Source organism: Ahaetulla prasina, chromosome 4 (assembly GCF_028640845.1).
Source record: "Ahaetulla prasina isolate Xishuangbanna chromosome 4, ASM2864084v1, whole genome shotgun sequence".
Classification (NCBI taxonomy): Eukaryota; Metazoa; Chordata; class Lepidosauria; order Squamata; family Colubridae; genus Ahaetulla; species Ahaetulla prasina.
Genome location: NC_080542.1, coordinates 87,734,033 through 87,753,295, shown reverse-complemented (window position 1 = coordinate 87,753,295; position 19,263 = coordinate 87,734,033). Strand labels below are relative to the sequence as shown.

The following is a 19,263-nucleotide window of genomic DNA, read 5'->3' as shown; positions in this document are numbered from 1 at the left end:
TTATATAATAATCCCACTGCTAATTGTTCAGGTAAAACTTCATTTTAAGGTTATTTTTTACAGTTGAGCAGAGGAATTTCCTTGTCACACATAAATAGCTTTAGCTTCATTTTTATTAAAACTTGTTTAAGTCCAAGATTAAAAGTATCCTAGCCACAAACACTGTTTCCCCAGCTAACGTAATAGATTAAGCAATACTGGATTTCTCTTTTTCATGATAAGCTCTTGTCTTATATCAGAGCAATTGATATAAGAGTAAATGCCATTAGAGATCAGGACGAGAATGGCTACATATTAGAGTTGTGCTCCAATTCACAATGAAATTTGAACCCAAATTAGTTAGCGCCATTTTGGATAGATTTGTATTCACTTATACAAATACAAATATATAGACAGCTCCAACTCATTATGTCTTAATTACAAAGGATCCACAAAGTTTTGTCCCCAACTTGTTGACACCATACATAGATACACATAACACACACACACACACACACACACACACGTACACACTTACGTACACACACATATTTTGACACTGTATATAGAACATCTTAGTGAAAATAGGATGTAGAAGGAATATTTGATTCTGAAATCAGCAAAATATTTTAGGATAACAGTAAGACTAGTAGTCCAACACTTATTGATCACTCCAGTCCCAACCTCTGGACAGAGTAGGAGTTTATGGGGATAGAACTCATTGGACAATACAAGAGATTGACTGGAAAAATTTGGAGTAGGTAGGACACTTACAACAGGTTATCAGGAGCTAATGGGAATCTCTATTTAAATGTTGAAAGGAGAATATTTTTAGGAAAGAGGTTCGCAACCTTGTACAAGAGGTAGCAACTAAAGCCATTCCAAAGAAAAAGAAATGCCAGAAAGCAAAATGGCTTTCTCAGGAAGCTCTGCAAATAGCTGAGGAAAGAAGGGAAACAAAAGGCAAGGGAGAAAGAGAAAGATATACCCAGTTGATTGCAGAATTCCAGAGAATAGCTAGAAGAGATAAGAATGCCTTCTTAAATGAACAGTGCAAAGAAATAGAAGAAAACAATAGAATAGGAAGGACCAGAGATCTCTTCAAGAAAATTGGAGATATGAAGAGAACATTTCATGCAAAGATGGGCATGATAAAGGACCAAAATGGCAGGGACCTAACAAAGGAAGAAGAGATTAAGAAGTGGTGGCAAAATTACACAGAAGAACTATACAAGAATGAGCTTAACATCCCTGATAACCACGATGGGGTGGTCACTGATCTCGAGCCAGACATCCTAGAATGTGAAGTCAAAATGGGTCTTAGGAAATCTGAACAACAACAAAACTAGTGAAGTATTCCAGCTGAGCAATTCAAAATCTTAAAAGATGATGCAGTAAAAGTGCTACTCTCAATTTGCCAGCAAATTTACAGAACTCAACAGTGGTCACAGGATTGGAGAAGGTCAGTTTACATTCCAATTCCAAAGAAAGGCAATGCCAAAGACTATTGAAACTATCGCATCATTGCTCTCATTTCACATGCTAGTAAAGTTATGCTTAAAATCCTACAAGCTAGGTTCTAGCAGTATGTGGATCAAGAACTACCAGAAATACAGCCAGATTTTCGAAGAGGAAAAGGAACTAAAAGATCAAATTGCCAATATATGCTGGATCATGGAGAAAGCCAGGAGTTCCAGAAAAACATCTACTTCTGCTTCATTGACTATGCTAAAGCCTTTGATTGTGTGGATCACAACAATTTGTGACAAGTTCTTAAAGAGATGGGAGTACCAGACCATCTTATTTGTCTCTTGAGAAACCTGTATGCGGGTCAAGAAGCAACAGTGAGAACTGGACACAGAACCACTGATTGGTTCAAAATTGGGAAAGGAGTCTGGCAAGGCTGTATACTGTCACCCTACCTATTTAACTTACATGCAGAACATATCATGAGAAAGGCAGGGCTAGATTAATCAAAAGTTGAAATTAAGATTGCCGGGAGAAAAGGAGGCTTCCGGTGGCTCCGCTTCGTTAATGGCGGGCTATTTTAGTCCGCCAGTTCTGTGTGATTCTGTAGAGCTGTTTAGACAGCGTTAATCTGCTGTCAGCAGCTTGTAAATCTCTAACCTTGGGCAAAGAGGGGGAGGTGAGCATTCGGGCTGAAGTAGAGCCCCCAAGGAAAGCCCCAGGAAGATTTCTGGTGGTTTGTGGGAACGCTCCTTCTATAGCTCGAAAAAAGCTCCAGAATCCAGAACGCTTCTGCAAATGGAAGAACAAAACGCAGCGTCCATCTCCGTGACTGATGGATTACCGAAGGATTGCTAACACGGACAGAGCCGAAAACAGGAGTGCTGGCATTTGATTGTAAGATGATTTTAACTCCCTGATAGAGAAGGTATTCGTATTCAAGAGTGGAGATGATGAAAGATGGCGTTTTGTGTATTGAAAGTGAAAGCTAAGCTAAGCGAAAGCTAAGGAAATGCTTATTACAATTGCTGGTGTGGAACCTTTAAGAAGAATATAACAAGATATGTTTTTTAAAAAAAATGGATTTTTTTTTAAATCTCTTTTTTTATTATCTTTTTCTTACAGTGTTTAAGAAGAAAAGCTTATTGAAATTTTCTTTTCTTTTCTTTTCTCTCTCTCCTTTTCTTCTTCTTGGTATTATTTAGTTTTTTTTTTGTTTTTTTTTATTCAAAAAGTTTTACAAAATTTTTTTCCCCCTTTCCCCCCCTCCTCTCCCCTCCCTTCACAACCCCCCTCCCCCCCCGACTTCCCGGAACGGGCACAAGGTATAGTTAAAAATAAAACAAACATATGCTAAAAAAATTTCATCCCAACTTAATTATACCCTTTAAGTATCTTTCTTGCGTATTGTCTTTCAAAAAGGCTGATATCTTCGCCATCTCAGCCAAATTGGCAACCTTCAATATCCATTCTTCTATTGTAGGTACTTCTTTTTTCTTCCAGTATTGTCCTATTAGTAATCTTGCTGCTGTTATTAGGTTTAAAATCAATTTAGTCTCAATTACTGTACAATCCATAATAATTCCCAACAAGAAAAATTGCGGCAGGAGCTTTATCTTCTTTTTCAAAACATTTTGTAAAATCCACCAAATTTTTATCCAAAAGGCCTTTATGTCCTTACAAGTCCACCAAATGTGAAAATATGTAGCGTCATCACAATTACATCTCCAACATTTTGCTTGCATATCTGGATACATACACGATAATTTTTTAGGATCTAGATGCCATCTATAAAACATTTTATAAAAATTTTCCCTCAGATTCTGTGCCTGCGTGAATTTAACATTTCTAACCCAAATTTTTTCCCAAGTTTCCAATAATATTGGCTCCTGAAAATTTTGTGCCCACTTTATCATACAATCCTTTACCAAGTCCCTTTCAGAATCTATTTCAAGTAACACATTATACAATCTCTTTATATGCTCCTGAGACTGATTTCTAATTTGCTTTACCAAATTTCCCTCGTTCTGCTCTATACCAATTTTCTGATCTCCCTTCCATCTAGCACGTAGTTGCTCATATTGAAACCAAGTATAATTTTTCCCTTCCTCTCTTAATACTTGCAGAGATTTTAACTGCAAATTACCTCTTTCAGTATACAAAAGATCTTTATATGTAATCATTTCCTGATTCTGTTCTATGTTTATATTTTCTATTGTATGTCTAGGACTTGCCCATATAGGAACCTTATAATTTAGTTTATAAGAGTATTTTTTCCAAACACGCAGAAGGGCATTTCTTAGCACATGATTTTTATTTATTTATTATTTAAATTTGTATACCGCCCTTCTCCCGAAGGACTCATCCTTATCCACTTTTTTGTCATAAATTAAATATGCATGCCATCCATATAGCAAATCATAACCTTCTATATTCAAAATTCTGTCCTCTGTTAAGTTAAACCAATCACTTATTGCAGAGAGAGCAGCTGCTTCATAATATAATTTAAAATTAGGGATTTTTAAACCTCCCCTTTCCCGAGAATCTTGAATTATTTTCATTTTAACCCTAGCTTTTTTACCTTCCCATATGAATTTGTTAATTCCCTTCTGCCATTCCTCAAGATTCTTATCTTTCTTAATTATTGGTATCATCTGAAAGAGGAATAAAAATCTAGGTAAAACATTCATTTTAATAGCAGCAATTCTCCCCAGCAAAGATAATTGCAATTTTTTCCAAACAATCAACTCCTTCTGAACTTTTTGCCATAAAACCTCATAGTTATTCTTATACAATTTCACATTTGACGATGTAATATAAACCCCTAAGTACTTAACCTTCTTTACAATTTCAAATCCTGTTATTTCCTCTAGTTTTTCTTTCTGTTGTCTGGCCATATTTTTTATTATCACTTTTGTCTTTTTCTGATTTACCTTAAACCCTGAAACATTCCCATATTGATCAATTATTTCCAACAAAGATTTACTAGAATTTATAGGGTTTGTTAAAGTAATCACCAAATCATCTGCAAAAGCTCTTAGTTTATATTCATATTGTCTAACTCTAATTCCCTCTATCTCCTTTACTTCTCGTATTTTATCCAATAATGGTTCTAGAGTTAAAATAAACAATAATGGTGATAAAGGACATCCCTGTCTTGTTCCTTTCGCAATCTTAAAAGGTTCTGTTAAGCTACCATTGATTATAATCTGTGCTCTCCATAAATTGCCCTAATTATTCTTAAAAAACCATCTCCAAATTGCATCTTTTCTATTAATTTAAATAAAAAATCCCAATGCAATCGATCAAAAGCTTTCTCTGCATCGAGAAAAATAAATGCTGCTGGAATAAAATTTTTCTTTACTAAGTACTCCAGTAAATTAACAATCTGCCTAACATTATTCCTCATCTGTCTCCCTTTTATAAATCCAGATTGATCATTATGAATTCTTCGCTGCAGAATCAACATTAATCTATTAGCTATTATTTTAACAAAAATCTTATAATCATTATTTAAAAGTGAGATTGGCCTATAGTTCCCAGGTTTAGAACAATCCTGTTCCTCTTTTGGTATCAATGAAATAAAAGAGGTTCTCCATGAGGGGGGAATTCCCCCTCCTAGTTGTATCTGATTAAATAATTCCTTAAGTGGACCTAACATCTCATCCTGTAAATTCCTATAATAACTAACTGTGAGCCCATCCGTACCAGGAGATTTCCCCATTTTTAATTGTTTAATTACCAAAATAATTTCTTCAGAGGTTATAGGCCGATTCAGTTCATCCGTTTGTTCTAAAGTTAAATTTTTAACCTTATATTCCTTCAAATAATTATCAATATCCCTATTCAATATATTATCTTTAAGATATAAATTTGTATAATATTCTAAAAAAGCTTTTTTAATTTTATCCTGTTGATATCTCTCTTTGCCTTTGTATTCTATTTTTTCTATAGTACGTTGTTTTTGTCTTTTCCTTAAGGTGTATGCTAACCACCTACCAGGTTTATTTGCGTTACAAAAAGTATTATGTTTGGCATATTGTATATTTGTTGCCACCTGATCAGCCATTATCATATTAAATTGATTCTGTAGTAACTTTATTGCATCTTTAAGTTTTGGATCATGTGGATTATATATTAATAATTGTTGTTTCTTATAAATTTCCTCTTCTAGATATCTACGCTGTCTTTGTTGCTTATTTCTCTGTCTATTATTAAGATATATTAATACACCTCTCATAAAAGCTTTACTGGCGTCCCAAACCATTTCTATCGATGTTTCATTATTCAAATTATAATCAAAAAATTCTTTCATCTGCTTTTTACATTGATTTACATTATCCTGATATCTAAACAAATTTTCATTTAATCTCCAAGTTTTTCTACCCTCTTTTCCATATTGCAATTCCATCCAAACAGGACTATGATCAGACAAACATCTTGGAAATATCTTAGTTTTCTTCACCCTAAAAAGCAAATCATTAGAAATTAAAATAAAATCAATACGTGAGAAGGATTGATGCCTATCAGAGAAAAAGTATAGTCTCTTTCCTCCAAATTCCAGTCTCCATACATCTCTTAACTCAAAATCTTCTATCATATCAAAAAAGGATTTAGGCAGCTTTGCATGTGCAGGTATCTTCTTGGAAGAAATTCTCTTGTCCTTTCGTGTATCTATTACTCCATTCCAATCTCCCAATATAATGCACGATTTATAATCCCATAGAATCAACTTATCATATAACATTCTATAAATTTTTTCTTGTTGCTGATTGGGTGCATATATACCAAACAAGAGAGTCCTTTTTGTTTCTATTGTAAGTTCAATAGCAATATATCTTCCGTGAATATCTGCCTCTATTAACTTGGCTGGTATATCTTTTCTCAAATAAACCACTATGCCATGTTTTTTCTCCAAAGCTGAAGCAACAAAATGTTTACCTAACTTTGGGTTTATTAAGTACTTTTGATCTGATAGTTTAATATGCGTTTCTTGTAAGCAAATCACATCATTTTTAAATTGTTTCAAATAATGAAATATTTTTCTTCTCTTCTGAGCTGAATTCAAACCATTGACATTCCAAGTCAAGATTTTATTTGCCATTATGGGCTGCTGAAGCTTTTGAGCAATCAACTGAAGATCGTCCTCCCGTATCTTCGGCCGTGCTCCTCCCACCGCTTCTGTAGCAGAATCCTGAACTTTACTTTGAGTTTGTTGCTCCTTTTCTTTACGCTTAAGGGCTCCCCTCATCAGTCTTTGTTCTTGTGGTTGTTCCTCAGATGGTAACATCACTGGAATCACCTCAGCTTCCACACCCATTTGAGTCTCTTGAATTCTTTTTTCTATTATTTCTATTTCAAGTTTCAGCACTGTAGAAAGAAAATCTTTGGCCTTAAGCACTGTGTCAATACAATATCTCCTTCCTTGATAATACACTGTCAAACCAACTGGAACCTCCCATCTAAATTGAATCTGGTATTTCTTAAGTTCTTGTGTAAAAAATGTAAAGTCCTTTCTATCCCTTAACATCTTGGGAGGAATCTCTTTCAAAACCTTCAACTCCTGTTCTCCTATTTTCAAGTTTTTCTGAAAAGCAACTTGCAAAATTTGATTCCTCACTGTTCTTTTCAAAAAATAAACCACAATGTCTCTAGGAAGTTTCTTTTGCCTAGCAATCCAAGAATTAACTCTATAAATTTTGTCAATTTGATAAGCAACCTCTTGTGGATCAAGTTCAATAAATTCAGCCAGAGCTTCTGATAAAAATTTTTTTAAATCTTCCCCTTTCTCCTCATTCAAGCCCCTAATTCTCAGAGCTCCTTCCATCATTCTATACTGCATCACCACCACTTGATCTTCATTTTTGTCCAATTTCATTTGCATTCCCCCCATTCTATTTTCTATTTGTTGATTTGACTGAACAATTTCTTGCACCTCCTCCTCCACCACCTCCAGTCTTTTTGCCAAACCTTGAAAAGCCATCAAGATATCTTCTCTTATTTTTTTATTATTCTCTTTTATTTCTTCTCTTATTTTCTCATTATTATCCATAATCTCCTTAAACCTTTCTTCAGACACTTTCCCTTGCTCTTTAATCAGATCTTCTAAAGCTGGTTCAGAACCCCTTCTACCCCCAGTCTTAGGTGGTTTAGTAGCCATTTCAGTTTTTAAGATTCACAAAATGTAAGTCTAGAAACTTCTCTTTTCCCCTTTAAGTATAGGAGAGCTCACTTCACTTCATTAAAATCCACACATAACATTTCTTATCTTCTTAGTTACACAGGCTGTTTAAAATTCCATTCGTCACTTTCACTCCCTTTCAGGCGCCATCTTTAAGAGTCAATTAAAACAAAGAAAAAAAAGTTTCTCTTTTTTAAAAGGGAGAAGTCAGGAGATCAAAAATACTTGCAATCCAGTAATTGTTCGCTCGCACTCATTCCGTCTGCTTAAAGAGATCCATAAAGATAAGACAATTAGCAGAGATGGACACTTTCTTCTTTTCCTGCTTTTGCAGGCACGCACTGAAGTCGGAGCATGGCAGGAATATTTATGGGACCGTCGACCCTTCAGGGCTCTGCTTAATTAAAAACAAAGCCCCTGGGGAGGTCTACCAACACTTCCCTGCTGCTCTTATCTTTTCCCTTTCATCCAGGGAAAGAGATTAAAGCCGGCTTTTCCTGGCTTTACGATGTTCAGTACGGAGCCCCTTAATTAGGAGCTCAGCGAAGAGGTGGCGCCACCGGAAGTGGTATTATTTAGTTTTAAAATGGCCTTCAAGCAAAGAGATTTAACCACTTCTAATATATTGGAAATTTCCTCACTTCAGATACGGAAATTGAAAGAAGATATTAAAGACAGTCTAAGGAATTTTTTACAGGAGCTTATGGAGGTTCATCTTTCAGAAATAGATCAAAAATTTAATGAAATGGAGAAAGAAATACTGGATTTTAAAGATATGGTGGAAGAGCAGAGGAGGGAGATGAAAAAATTAAAGGAATCAATTACCCCATTATTGTTATCTAGTATTCAGACAGAAGAAAGACTGGATGAACTTAACCAAATTAATTTAGATTTGCAAAGGAAAATAGATGAAGTTCAAATTAATCTGAATTTAGAAAATAAAATAGACGATATTCAGGTTAAGGTTGATAAGGCAGATGAAGAAAGGGTTATATTACAATATAAATTAATGGAATATGCTATAAGGGTGAGAGGATTAAAAGAGTGTAAGGAAGAAAATTTGAAAGAGATTTTTATTCAGGCCTTTGCTCAGATAGAGGGAGTGGAACCAGAAGATTTTGAAGTTAATATTGAAAAAATTTATCGTGTTAATTCTTGGTTGGCAAGGCAGAAGTGTTTACCGAGAGATGTGGTTATTTATTTTACAAATAAGAAGATTAGGTATGGAATTTTGCAAGCATTTTATAAAAATAAATTTCAAATATTAGGACAAGATATAATAATGATGAAGAAAATTCCTCCTAAAATGTTAAGAAAAAGAAAAGAACTTGCCTTTTTAGTGGATGAGCTTAAGAAACATCAGATATATTTTAGATGGGAGGTTCCAGCTGGTTTAACAGTGAATTATAAAGGAAGAAAGTATTTTCTCAATACAGTTTGTAAAGCACGAGATTTCTACACTAATGGGGCTGGGATAGCTCAGGCAGTAGAGAAGCCTGTTATTAGAACACAGAGCCTGCAATTACTGCAGGTTCGAGCCCGGCCCAAGGTTGACTCAGCCTTCCACCCTTTATAAGGTAGGTAAAATGAGGACCCAGATTGTTGGGGGGGCAATAAGTTGACTTTGTAAAAAAAAATATACAAATAGAATGAGACTATTGCCTTATACATTGTAAGCCGCCCTGAGTCTTCGGAGAAGGGCGGGGTATAAATGTAAACAAACAAACAAAAATAATAATGTATTAAAGATTGGGAACTCTTTATTAATAGATGTTAAGTTGAATGGTGAATAGATGATGGAAAAAGTGTAAGACAGAAAAAGGGGAGGGAGAATGTTTAATTCTATTATCTATGATTATGATTAATTTTTGTAAATGATTTATTTTGGATATAAATGTGTAATTTTAGGGGTACTATTTGATATATTTCAGGTATAAAGGAATAGGAAGATGGAATATTGTTTAACTTTGGAGTATAGATAGTAAAATTTAGGAATTTGGATTAAATATTATATTTAAGAGATGGATGTAATGTTGTTATATTAAGGTGGGTTGCTAAAGCAGCATGAGAACCAAAGATACAGGCCTTAGGCCCTAGAGACATCTTTGGTCAAGCAAAAGAAAGGCCTTGTCAGCTGTAACAGAGAAGTTGCTTTCCCAATAAACCGTATACTCATGTACCACCCATAAATGTGCTAAGCTAGGATAACCACATCCTGCTGTTTTGCAGAAAATGTACTTTGCGATCGTGGTAAACATGTTTGTGTAACCCCCTGTATCTGGTATCAGTTCCCCAATATACTATTCCTGGAATTGTAACCATATATGGAATGTAACATGCTGAGACAATGTATTTGCAGCCTGCACGTAGCAATAAGGTATATAAAGCCTTGCTGGAAAACCCCTGACTTGTTCAGACCAACAGCTTTGTTCTGTACTTGAACCTGCGCATATATAATAAACCCTTCCTTCCCAGAGGAGCTGGCTTGTGTCTCTTCATGGCTAATTAGAATGTAATTGTTATAATAGATATATTTTGGATAAGTTATAGGTGTAATTTTAATAATGTTATTTGATATAAGCAAGGTAAAGTGAAGATTTTAATTATTACAATTGATATATTGGATATTTGTAATATTATTTGATGTATATAAACGTCAAAGATGTGAAAAGATGGACTATTGTTTACCCTTGAAGGTTGGATAGAAAAATTTAAGAAATTAAGTTGGAAATATGAACTATTTTTGAGAGACTGCTTAAGGAAGAAAGACATTTTAGAAGAACCCATGGTGAATATTGGAAGATGGAATGTTGTTTTGATATTGATTGATGAAGGTTGGATATTAAAAACTATGTACTTTATTCAAGAACAAACACTAACTCAATCGGAAATTTCTGAGAACTCTAGGAGTGGAATGGTCTGATATATAATGGATTGGAAGAAATGTATTTTCTTTGTTCCTGGAAGGGGAATTGAGGTTTTAAGGAGTGACTATGGATTATGATTATTATATTTTAATTTTTGTTGTTAGTTTTATACCCTGTATTCGGTTCTGGGAAGTCCCGGGGGGTGGGGGAGGATGGGGAAGGGAGGGGGAGGGGGGATGAGGGTAGAAAATGGATTGATGGTCAATGTACAAAGATGATCGAAGACGTATAATTAATGTAAGATCGGAGCTGCCTGGCTACCACTTCAGAATGATGGGAAAGAAGGAAGTAGAAGAGAGAAGGAGGTAGGAAAGAGAAGAGGAGGAAGAGGAAAGGAAGGAAGAGGGATAGAAGAGGGAGAAGAAAGGAGTAGGGAGGAAGGAGGAGAGGATGTAGATAAGAGAGGGGGAGGATGGTTGTGGAAAGTAGAAGAAGGTAGAGAAGGGAAGAGAGTTAAAAGAAGGGGGTGGTGACCGGGCAGGTTAATTGTATATGATGGTACATTAAATATGTTATTGGATATGAATGTTAAAATAAAACTTTTTAAATAAATAAATAAAAAAAAAGATTGCCGGGAGAAATATCAACAACCTCAGATATGCAGATGGTACCACTTTCATGGCAGAAAGTGAAGAGGAACTAAACAGCCTTTTGACGCAGGTGAAGAAGGAGAGTGCAAAAGTTGGCTTGAAACTCAACATTAAGAAAACTAAGATCATGGCAGCTGACCCTCTCAATTCCTGGCAGATAGATGGGGAAGAAATGGAGGTAGTGACAGATTTTATTTTCCTGGGCTCCAAGATCACTGCAGATGGGGACTGCAGCCAAGAAATTAAATGATGCTTGCTCCTGGGGAGGAAAGCTATGGCAAATCTAGGCAGCATACTAAAAAGCAGAGACATCACCCTGCCAGCAAAAGTGCATATAGTCAAGGCTATGGTTTTTCCAGTTACAATGTATGGCTATGAAAGTTGGACCATAGGAAAGAATTGAGGCCTTTGAACTATGGTGCTGGAGAAGACTCCTGTGAGTCCCTTGGACTGCAAGACGATCAAACTGGTCAGTCCTAGAGGAGATTAATCCAGACTGCTCTTCACCCAAAACTTTCCAATTCATACAAACTTTTAGAAAGATTCTAGGAATGAAGTCCAGCTGCCCTGAAAAGAATAGGATTTCTCATAAACCCCAATTAAAATCTACCTTCAATTCCTATTGAAATAATTCATGACATTTAAAGACAACATAGATACCAATCATAAAGTTTGCTGGGTGGTGGTAGTGGCAAGAACCAATTGTATTCACCAATTAATTTGAGATGTAAAACACATTACTGTTTACTGATATCTCTAGGTGAGGAAAAGCAGACGTGTTGATGGATCCAGATAAAGCTCTCTTCCATGTAACTCCATATACAGTATTTATGAGATAGTGGCATCACCCAAACATCATTAAAAGAAGTGAAAGATCAGTGTACTGACTTCTTGTGCTATTGTGTCAATTTATCTCAAATATGCTTGAGATGATTATTCAGCCAAAAACATTCTCAACTATTTTATTTTCTGCCAAGTGAGCTGATTCCAGCTCACTATTAATATATTCTTTCCATGTGTTTAATTTTTTTTGCCAAGATTATGATATGTACATGTTTTAATAGTTCTTTGTCTGATTTCTGGTATAAAGCATTCTAAAAACCAGTGGTGAAATCCAAATTTTGTTACTACCGGTTCTGTGGGCGTGGTTTGGTGGGCATGGTGTGGTTTGGTGGGTGTGGCAGGGGAAGGATATTGCAAAATCCCCATTCCCACCCACTCCTGGGGGAAGGATATTGCAAAATCTCCATTCCCACCCCATTCTGGGGCCAGCCAGAGGTGGTATTTGCCGGTTCTCTGAACTGCTCAAAATTTCCGCTACTGGTTCTCCAGAACCTGTGAGAACCTGCTGGATTTCACCCCTGCTAAAAACCAAAGTATAAGCAAAACAACATCCACTTTTTTTCCATTACTCTGATAGATTGTTATCTGTTTATTTACAAATAATATGTATTTATCAAAGCCTACCTGTCTTCCTTCCATTGCTCCTCGCATTTCCTTGAAAGTTGAACTGAATTCTCCAATGAAGTCATGCTTGCCATTGGAATCCCAGTCCCAGACTATGCACTGAAAGAGAAATATAAAAACTGAAAAATCCCAGAAATTTGATTAAAACAGAGAAACAACCCCTTTATGGGGGAAAAATATCAGTTAAGGACTGTACAAACCATGTTCAAATTCTTAATATCTCCTCTACAATGAAATGAGAAAGCACCTACTTACTCTATGAAATCCATGGACATCTATCTCAACAAAAGCTAGCAAGAGTCCTGTGACAGGCCATAACTCTTAATTATAGATCACCACAGGTAACAAAGCCATGGTAAAAAAAGAGACATTCCATCTATGTTTGGGAAGGGATGTGCATCCCATTTCATATATATTAAAGCCACTCCGATTTTCTGGTTATCATGCTTGTCTAAAAAAATTGCAGCTGCTTTAGGGAGACCACTTACTAAAGTTAACAAGACCTTTAAGACAATAGCATTTTTGTCAGGCTCATATGGAAACTTAAAAAATAACAATGGAGCTTTATTAAATAAGAAATCCAAATAATGTTTTCTAATCATTAAAGTTGGGTCATAAGTACCTTTTCAGGGATCCACTGTGGTCTGAATGATTGCTAACAACTGGTTGTTAAGTGAGGACTACCTGTAGTCTCTTCTTTCTTTAACTTAAATTCAGCTTTATTGTGGAAAACATTAAGAAAAGGATCCCCTGCTTCATCTTTTTCTGATACATATATGGTACATCAGAATTTTGGCATTATGCATTTTCATCCTACTGTGTTTGTTCATCCAATACTTGATCTAATTCATATCAGCAAAGATTGTCTTGTCATGTACATTTTATTATAATATACTGTATTTTCATGCTTTCTGCTTTCTAAACAGAAAACTCATATTGATTTTATTTTAATAGTTTCTTTAACTTGGTACAAATAAAATACCAGGGGTTAAATCCAGCCAGTTCTATCTGGCTTGGGCAAACTGGTAGCAGTGGTTGCAGGAGGCTCCACCCCCTCACGTGGATATCTTGACATTGGCTTTTTGCGACATTTTAAGCCTCTGCGCATGTGCAGAAGGCTTTGTGAATGTGCAGACAACGGCACATGCACAATGGCAAAGCTGTAAGGAATGTAAGTGAATTTCACTACTGTAAAACACTGTCTTCTTAGGGGAAAGTCACAAGTGAGAAAGATAAGATATTCAAAGGATAGATATTCAAAACTTTTTATAAAAAATAGTTTACATTTGAGCACTTATGACTCATACTGTTAGATTGATTTTTTCTCCTACTGCCTTCCTATTCCAAGCGCTACTAAGATAGTGAAGAACCAGATTACAAGGGAGGGACCCACTAGCATGTACAACTAGCTTCCTGACAATACATGTGGAGATTGCCATCGTTCCTCTGCATAGATGAGTAATGAGTAATGACCTTCAAGAGTTTCAGATTGTGATCTTTTCTTACTCAGTTTTTAAGGCAGGGGTCTCCAACCTTGGCAACTTTAAGCCTGGCGGACTTCAATTCTCAGAATTCCCCAGCCAGCAAAGCTGGCTGGGAGATTCTGGGAGTTGAAGTCCGCCAGGCTTAAAGTTGCCAAGGTTGGAGACCCCTGTTTTAAGGAACTGATTCTGAGACAGTACTGAGCAAGTACACCGTCACTGAACTCTGCCCAATTACTTCTAAGTAGAGCCAATATTTTATGTCAGTGAGTGACAGAGCCAGACTTTTCTGGAAATTGTAAACTAACAAGTTTATTACAATAAGGGGCGTGCATAAGCGCACAAACGTGCCTACCATTCCTGTCCTATTGTTTTTCTTTTCTTCTTCCTATATATGTTTATATGTGTATATACTATATAATCTTTTTGTATGATGTTGTGACAAAATAAATAAATAAATAAATAAAATATATATATATATATGCTTATACCTCCTAATATTTACTCATATATATGTTTATATACTATATAATCTTTTTATATGATGTTGTGACAAAATAAATAAATAAAATAAATAAATAAATAACTGATTTAATGTCCCATAGCTATGGTAAAATGGAGAACTAATAGTTGAGAGCCTGTTCATCCTGAGGCTTTTGTACAGTATTTTCTACTCTTTCTTTACAAAAAGGGAAATGCATACCAGATAGCTTCAATCACAAAGCCTTTATTCCTTGATGAAGATACCATACATGATACATAACTGCCTTTGACTCCCTCTCCCATTCTACCACTTATAAAAAACAAGTACACAGAATTGTCACTTGCTGATTAAAGAAAAATACAAAGGATCATGATTGCGTTCACAATCCATTCACCAGTCTTTCATTAGAATGTCAGAAAGTTGTTTCAAAAAAAAAAAAAGGACAATTTTAGATAGTCTGAGGTGTGAATTTTAATTGTAGATTGCAAATTACATATAAGACTGCTAAGGTTAACATGCTAATGCTGCTTTTTTAAACTCCTAACTTTAGAAAAGTTGTTCCTAGACCTTTAGAAAGCAAAATGATTTAGTACTAAAGTTCATGGATAAAAGATACTGACATTATTTCATTTTTGTTTACATAGCTATAATTAGCAGGAAGTTTTAGAAGCATGATTAATGTCTGGAAATTTTGAGTATATGATATATTGATCATCCTGTGTCGTCATGGTACATATGTAATTTAGCCTTAACAGGTAGACCAAACAGGAAATACAACTGGGTAAGCTAATTCTACTTTATTGTAAAGCTACATGAACAGAATCTTGAAACACTGAAAGTACAATTCTCCCACTGATTTCTTTACAACCTGAGAAACTATGAAGAGTCCTCTTCTGGTCATGTTGTCCTGCCCAATATTCAGCTTCCGGCTATGATCAGTACTTAAGCAGAATTTTGTTGCTTGTCTCCCAAGGTCTTTCCCACATACCATTAGTGTGCTACAAAGACACATACTCTGAAATCTACTTCAAATTCTCAAGATTTATTGGAAGGTCAAAATAAAGCTATTCTTATCAGGCCCAGCCTGTCCATTTTCAAAGATTGTATGTTAATTCCAAACATCTGGAAACATGTCATGCTTTTTCTGGAACATTTCTGAAATATTATTAATCATAAGGAATCACAGACCCAAGGTGCTGAAATAGGAAGCTCAGGATTGGGGCTAGTTCAATGTCAGAATTTTCAAGCCAAGACTTTGATGTAAATTTGCAATGCTTCCACCTTCATGACTTAACTTCTTTTGTTTTTATTTATTTCCATAATATTTATTTTTACTTTATTTTGTCAAATTATAAACCACTGTGAGTATCTTACGTATCACTTAGCGTAGGTGTAGGCAAACACTGGGTGTTTGCAAAGGTATGGATGGGATCAAAAAAGTAATGATAGCACTTGCTTCTGCATGAATAAAGTTTTGACCCTTTTTAAAAGCAAGCCATGTCTGCAACACATACAAAAAGAGGCTATCATTACAGTGTCTATCTTGTCATTTGGAGCCTCTTGCCTTTGGTAATCTATATATATAAAAGCAAAAACCATCCACACCATAATCAAGAAATTTCCAGAACCGTAAAGCTTACAAACTTGAAATTTGCCATGTATGTTCCTCTTGGCTTCTAGGTGCTCACTAAGAAAGGATTTTTCGAAATGACCATCAGAACCTTAGTATTTCCTATATTATTTTTTTTATTTGAATTTATATCCCGCCCTTCTCCGAAGATTCAGGGCGGCTTACATTGTGTTACGCAATAGTCTCATCCATTTGTATATTATATACAAAGTCACAACTTTTATTGCCCCCAACAATCTGGGTCCTCATTTTACCTGCCTTATAAAGGATGGAAGGCTGAGTCAACCTTGGGCCTGGTGGGACTTGAACTTGCAGTAATTGCAAGCAGCTGTGTTAATAACAGACTGCATTAGTCTGTTGAGCCACCAGAGGCCTCAATTATGATTAACATGCTCTGATGTAGAGGTGAAATCTAATTTTTTTTGCTACTGGTTCTGTGGGTGTGGCTTGCTGGGTGGGTGTGGCCAAATCAATGTCACTCACAGCCATGCCCACTCAGTCACAATCCCCCCACCAAGCCATGCCCACAGTACCCAATAGGAAATTTTTTTAAATTTCTATTCTGCCTTTTCCCTTTTTGCAAAATGCCTGCAGCTGCAGCCTCTCCGCCCGCTTGCCACCCGCATGCCACCTGTTCGCACTTCACCTTGGGTTGGGGGCTGGGCCCCAGGGATGCACCATTCCCTGAGGCCCCAGAGACACCACCTGCCTCAACTGGGTTGGAGAATGCACCATTCCCCGACTCCGGCCTTTCACTGGAACTGCCACCCACTCGCTGCCCGCTCACTGCCTGCTCGCCCTTCGCCTTCGGTCAGGAGATGGGGCCCAGGGATGCCTCATTCTCTGAGGCCCCAGAGTCGCCACCTGCTTGCCACCTGCCTCAACCGAGTCAGGGAATGGTGCACCAGCCTTGTCCCAGAACCGCCACCCGCGCTTCCTTTGCCACGTGGCATGTACTTACTTTCCTCCAGCGGCTGGCTGCCAGGAAAGGCAAGCATCCAAAAGTTACCGCTCTCCTTGAATATGCTGCTGCCATCGCTGCCTTGTTCCATGCGCCAGCTTCGCAAGCACACACCCAACTTGCCACTGATAAATAAATGAAATAAACGGTGTCTGCTTGTGCAGCTAGTGCATGGAACAAGGCAGCGATGGTGGTGGCATATTCAAGAAGGAGAGCGGCTCTGGTAACTTTTGGATGCTTGCCTTTCCTGGCAGCCAGCCACTGGAGAAGAGAAGTACACACTGCGTGGTGAAGGAAGAGTGGGTGATAGCTACAGGGCAAGTCTGGTGTTGGGGAATGGTGCATTCCCCAACCCGGTTGAGGCAGGTGGCAGCTCCTGAGCCTCGAGGAATCAGCCCCGGCCCGATTGAAGGATGAGCAAGTGGCGAGCTGCCTTCCCAATGTCCTGGTGTCCAGCTTGCGAAGGCTGGACAGCGGGCTGTGGACTGGTTCAGGGGCATGGCCAGCCAGCAATTGCTACTGGTTCGGCTACCAGACCCAATCTCCGCTACCTACTCACCCAATCTGGTCTGATACGGTAGCATTTCACCCCTGCTCTGATGCTAGGAAGTTCTGCTTCCCCTCCTCACCTGAAAAGAAATCTGTTCCAAATGCATAACACAAGCAGATGAGAGGAGTTTCACTTTCAGTTTTACTTTCATAGCAGGAAGCAGCTTTAATACAGAACACTTGAGCTAAGCCACGGCCAGGCTCCTTCCTATCTCCTTCTTCCTCATGCAGCAAATATTGTTTCACTTTCCAAACAGCCCTCTCCTCCCCCTCCCCACCTGAAAAGAAATCTATTCCATGCTTTGATGCTAAGGGGTCCTACTCCCCTTCCCCACCTGAAAACAAATCTGTTCCAAATGCAAAACACAACCAGAGGAGAGGAGTTTTACTTTCAGTTTTACTTTCACAGCAGCAACCAAGGAATGTTTCTATGGATAGGGATAGGATAGGAAATGTTTCTATGGAGCAAGCAGTGGTGGGTTGCTCCTGGTTCACTCCAGTTCTCGAAAGCCGGTAGTAAAAATCTGCTGGTGTTCGGAGAACTGGTAGTAATGGCTGGCTGGCCACACCCCTGAACCGGTTCCCAATCATAAGAGGTTTTTTTTTCTTTTAAAAGCATCTTTTCTTCAGCCAAAAAAAGGCTTTTAAAAATAAAAATAAAAGCCTTTGATGATCGGGGAGCTGAGCAGGGATCATCAGAACCCTTTAAAAGTTTTTTTACAAAAGATTTTAAAAGGCTCCTCTGGTGATCCCAGCTGAGTTAAGAGCTTCTGGGCTGCAATTAGGCAACTTCAGCTGGGATCATCAGAGGAGCCTTTTACAATTTTTTTTCCTCTGACCCACCCAATCCCCCCTCCTCACTTACATAATTACTGTTCCTTTCGGGCTCGCTTTCCTTTGGCTGGTGCAATCAGTTGCATCAGCTAGCAACTGAATCTGCCTGCCTGACTGCAATCCATGTCCTCAGTGCCTTTGCTAGCTGAGAAACTCTGGGAGTTGAAGTCCACAAACCTTAAAGTTACTAAGGTTGGAGACCCCTGATCTAAAAAATATAAATAAAATAAAATAATAAAATAAAATATTTGTGCAGCTTTCTGAGATTTGGTGTGTTTCTGTAATGTTTCACTCTAACTACACAAACACACAGAATGTCACAAAGATGTATGTGGCATTGTGTGTGTGTGTGTGTGTGTGAGAGAGAGAGAGAGAGAGAATCAGTTTTGTTGTGTTGTGTGTGTGTAAAATGTGAAAGTTGGTTTTTGAGCTTTTTGTGGCTGTGTGAAGTTCCTGCTTGTTGCAGGGGCCATTTTGGGTGAAGTACAGCTGCTTTTACATTGTGTGTGAGTCTGTTGTGTTGTGTTGTGTTGTGTAGGCAACTCCTGTGAGGAAAAGAGGAGGTGGCGAAGCTCTGGCTGTCCCCCGGGAGAAATCGCCCTGTCTCTGCAGCATTGGTCATGTGACTGGGTGGGTGTGGCCAACTTGATGTCATTCACAGCAAGGTGCCACCCCACCTTGTCCTGAGTGACTTCAAGTTGGCCACGCCCACT

At 37.4% G+C, this 19,263-nt stretch overlaps 1 protein-coding gene across 1 annotated transcript in view; it reads right to left on the bottom strand.

The window, feature by feature from the left end:
* The window catches only part of CPNE4 (copine 4), a 479,775-nt gene that overhangs the window by 66,305 nt on the left and 394,207 nt on the right, over nt 1-19,263 (bottom strand). Inside the window, exon 8 of the mRNA XM_058181101.1 lies at nt 12,612-12,710. Coding sequence (XP_058037084.1) covers nt 12,612-12,710 — 99 coding nt within the window. The remainder of the gene's footprint in view (nt 1-12,611; nt 12,711-19,263) is intronic.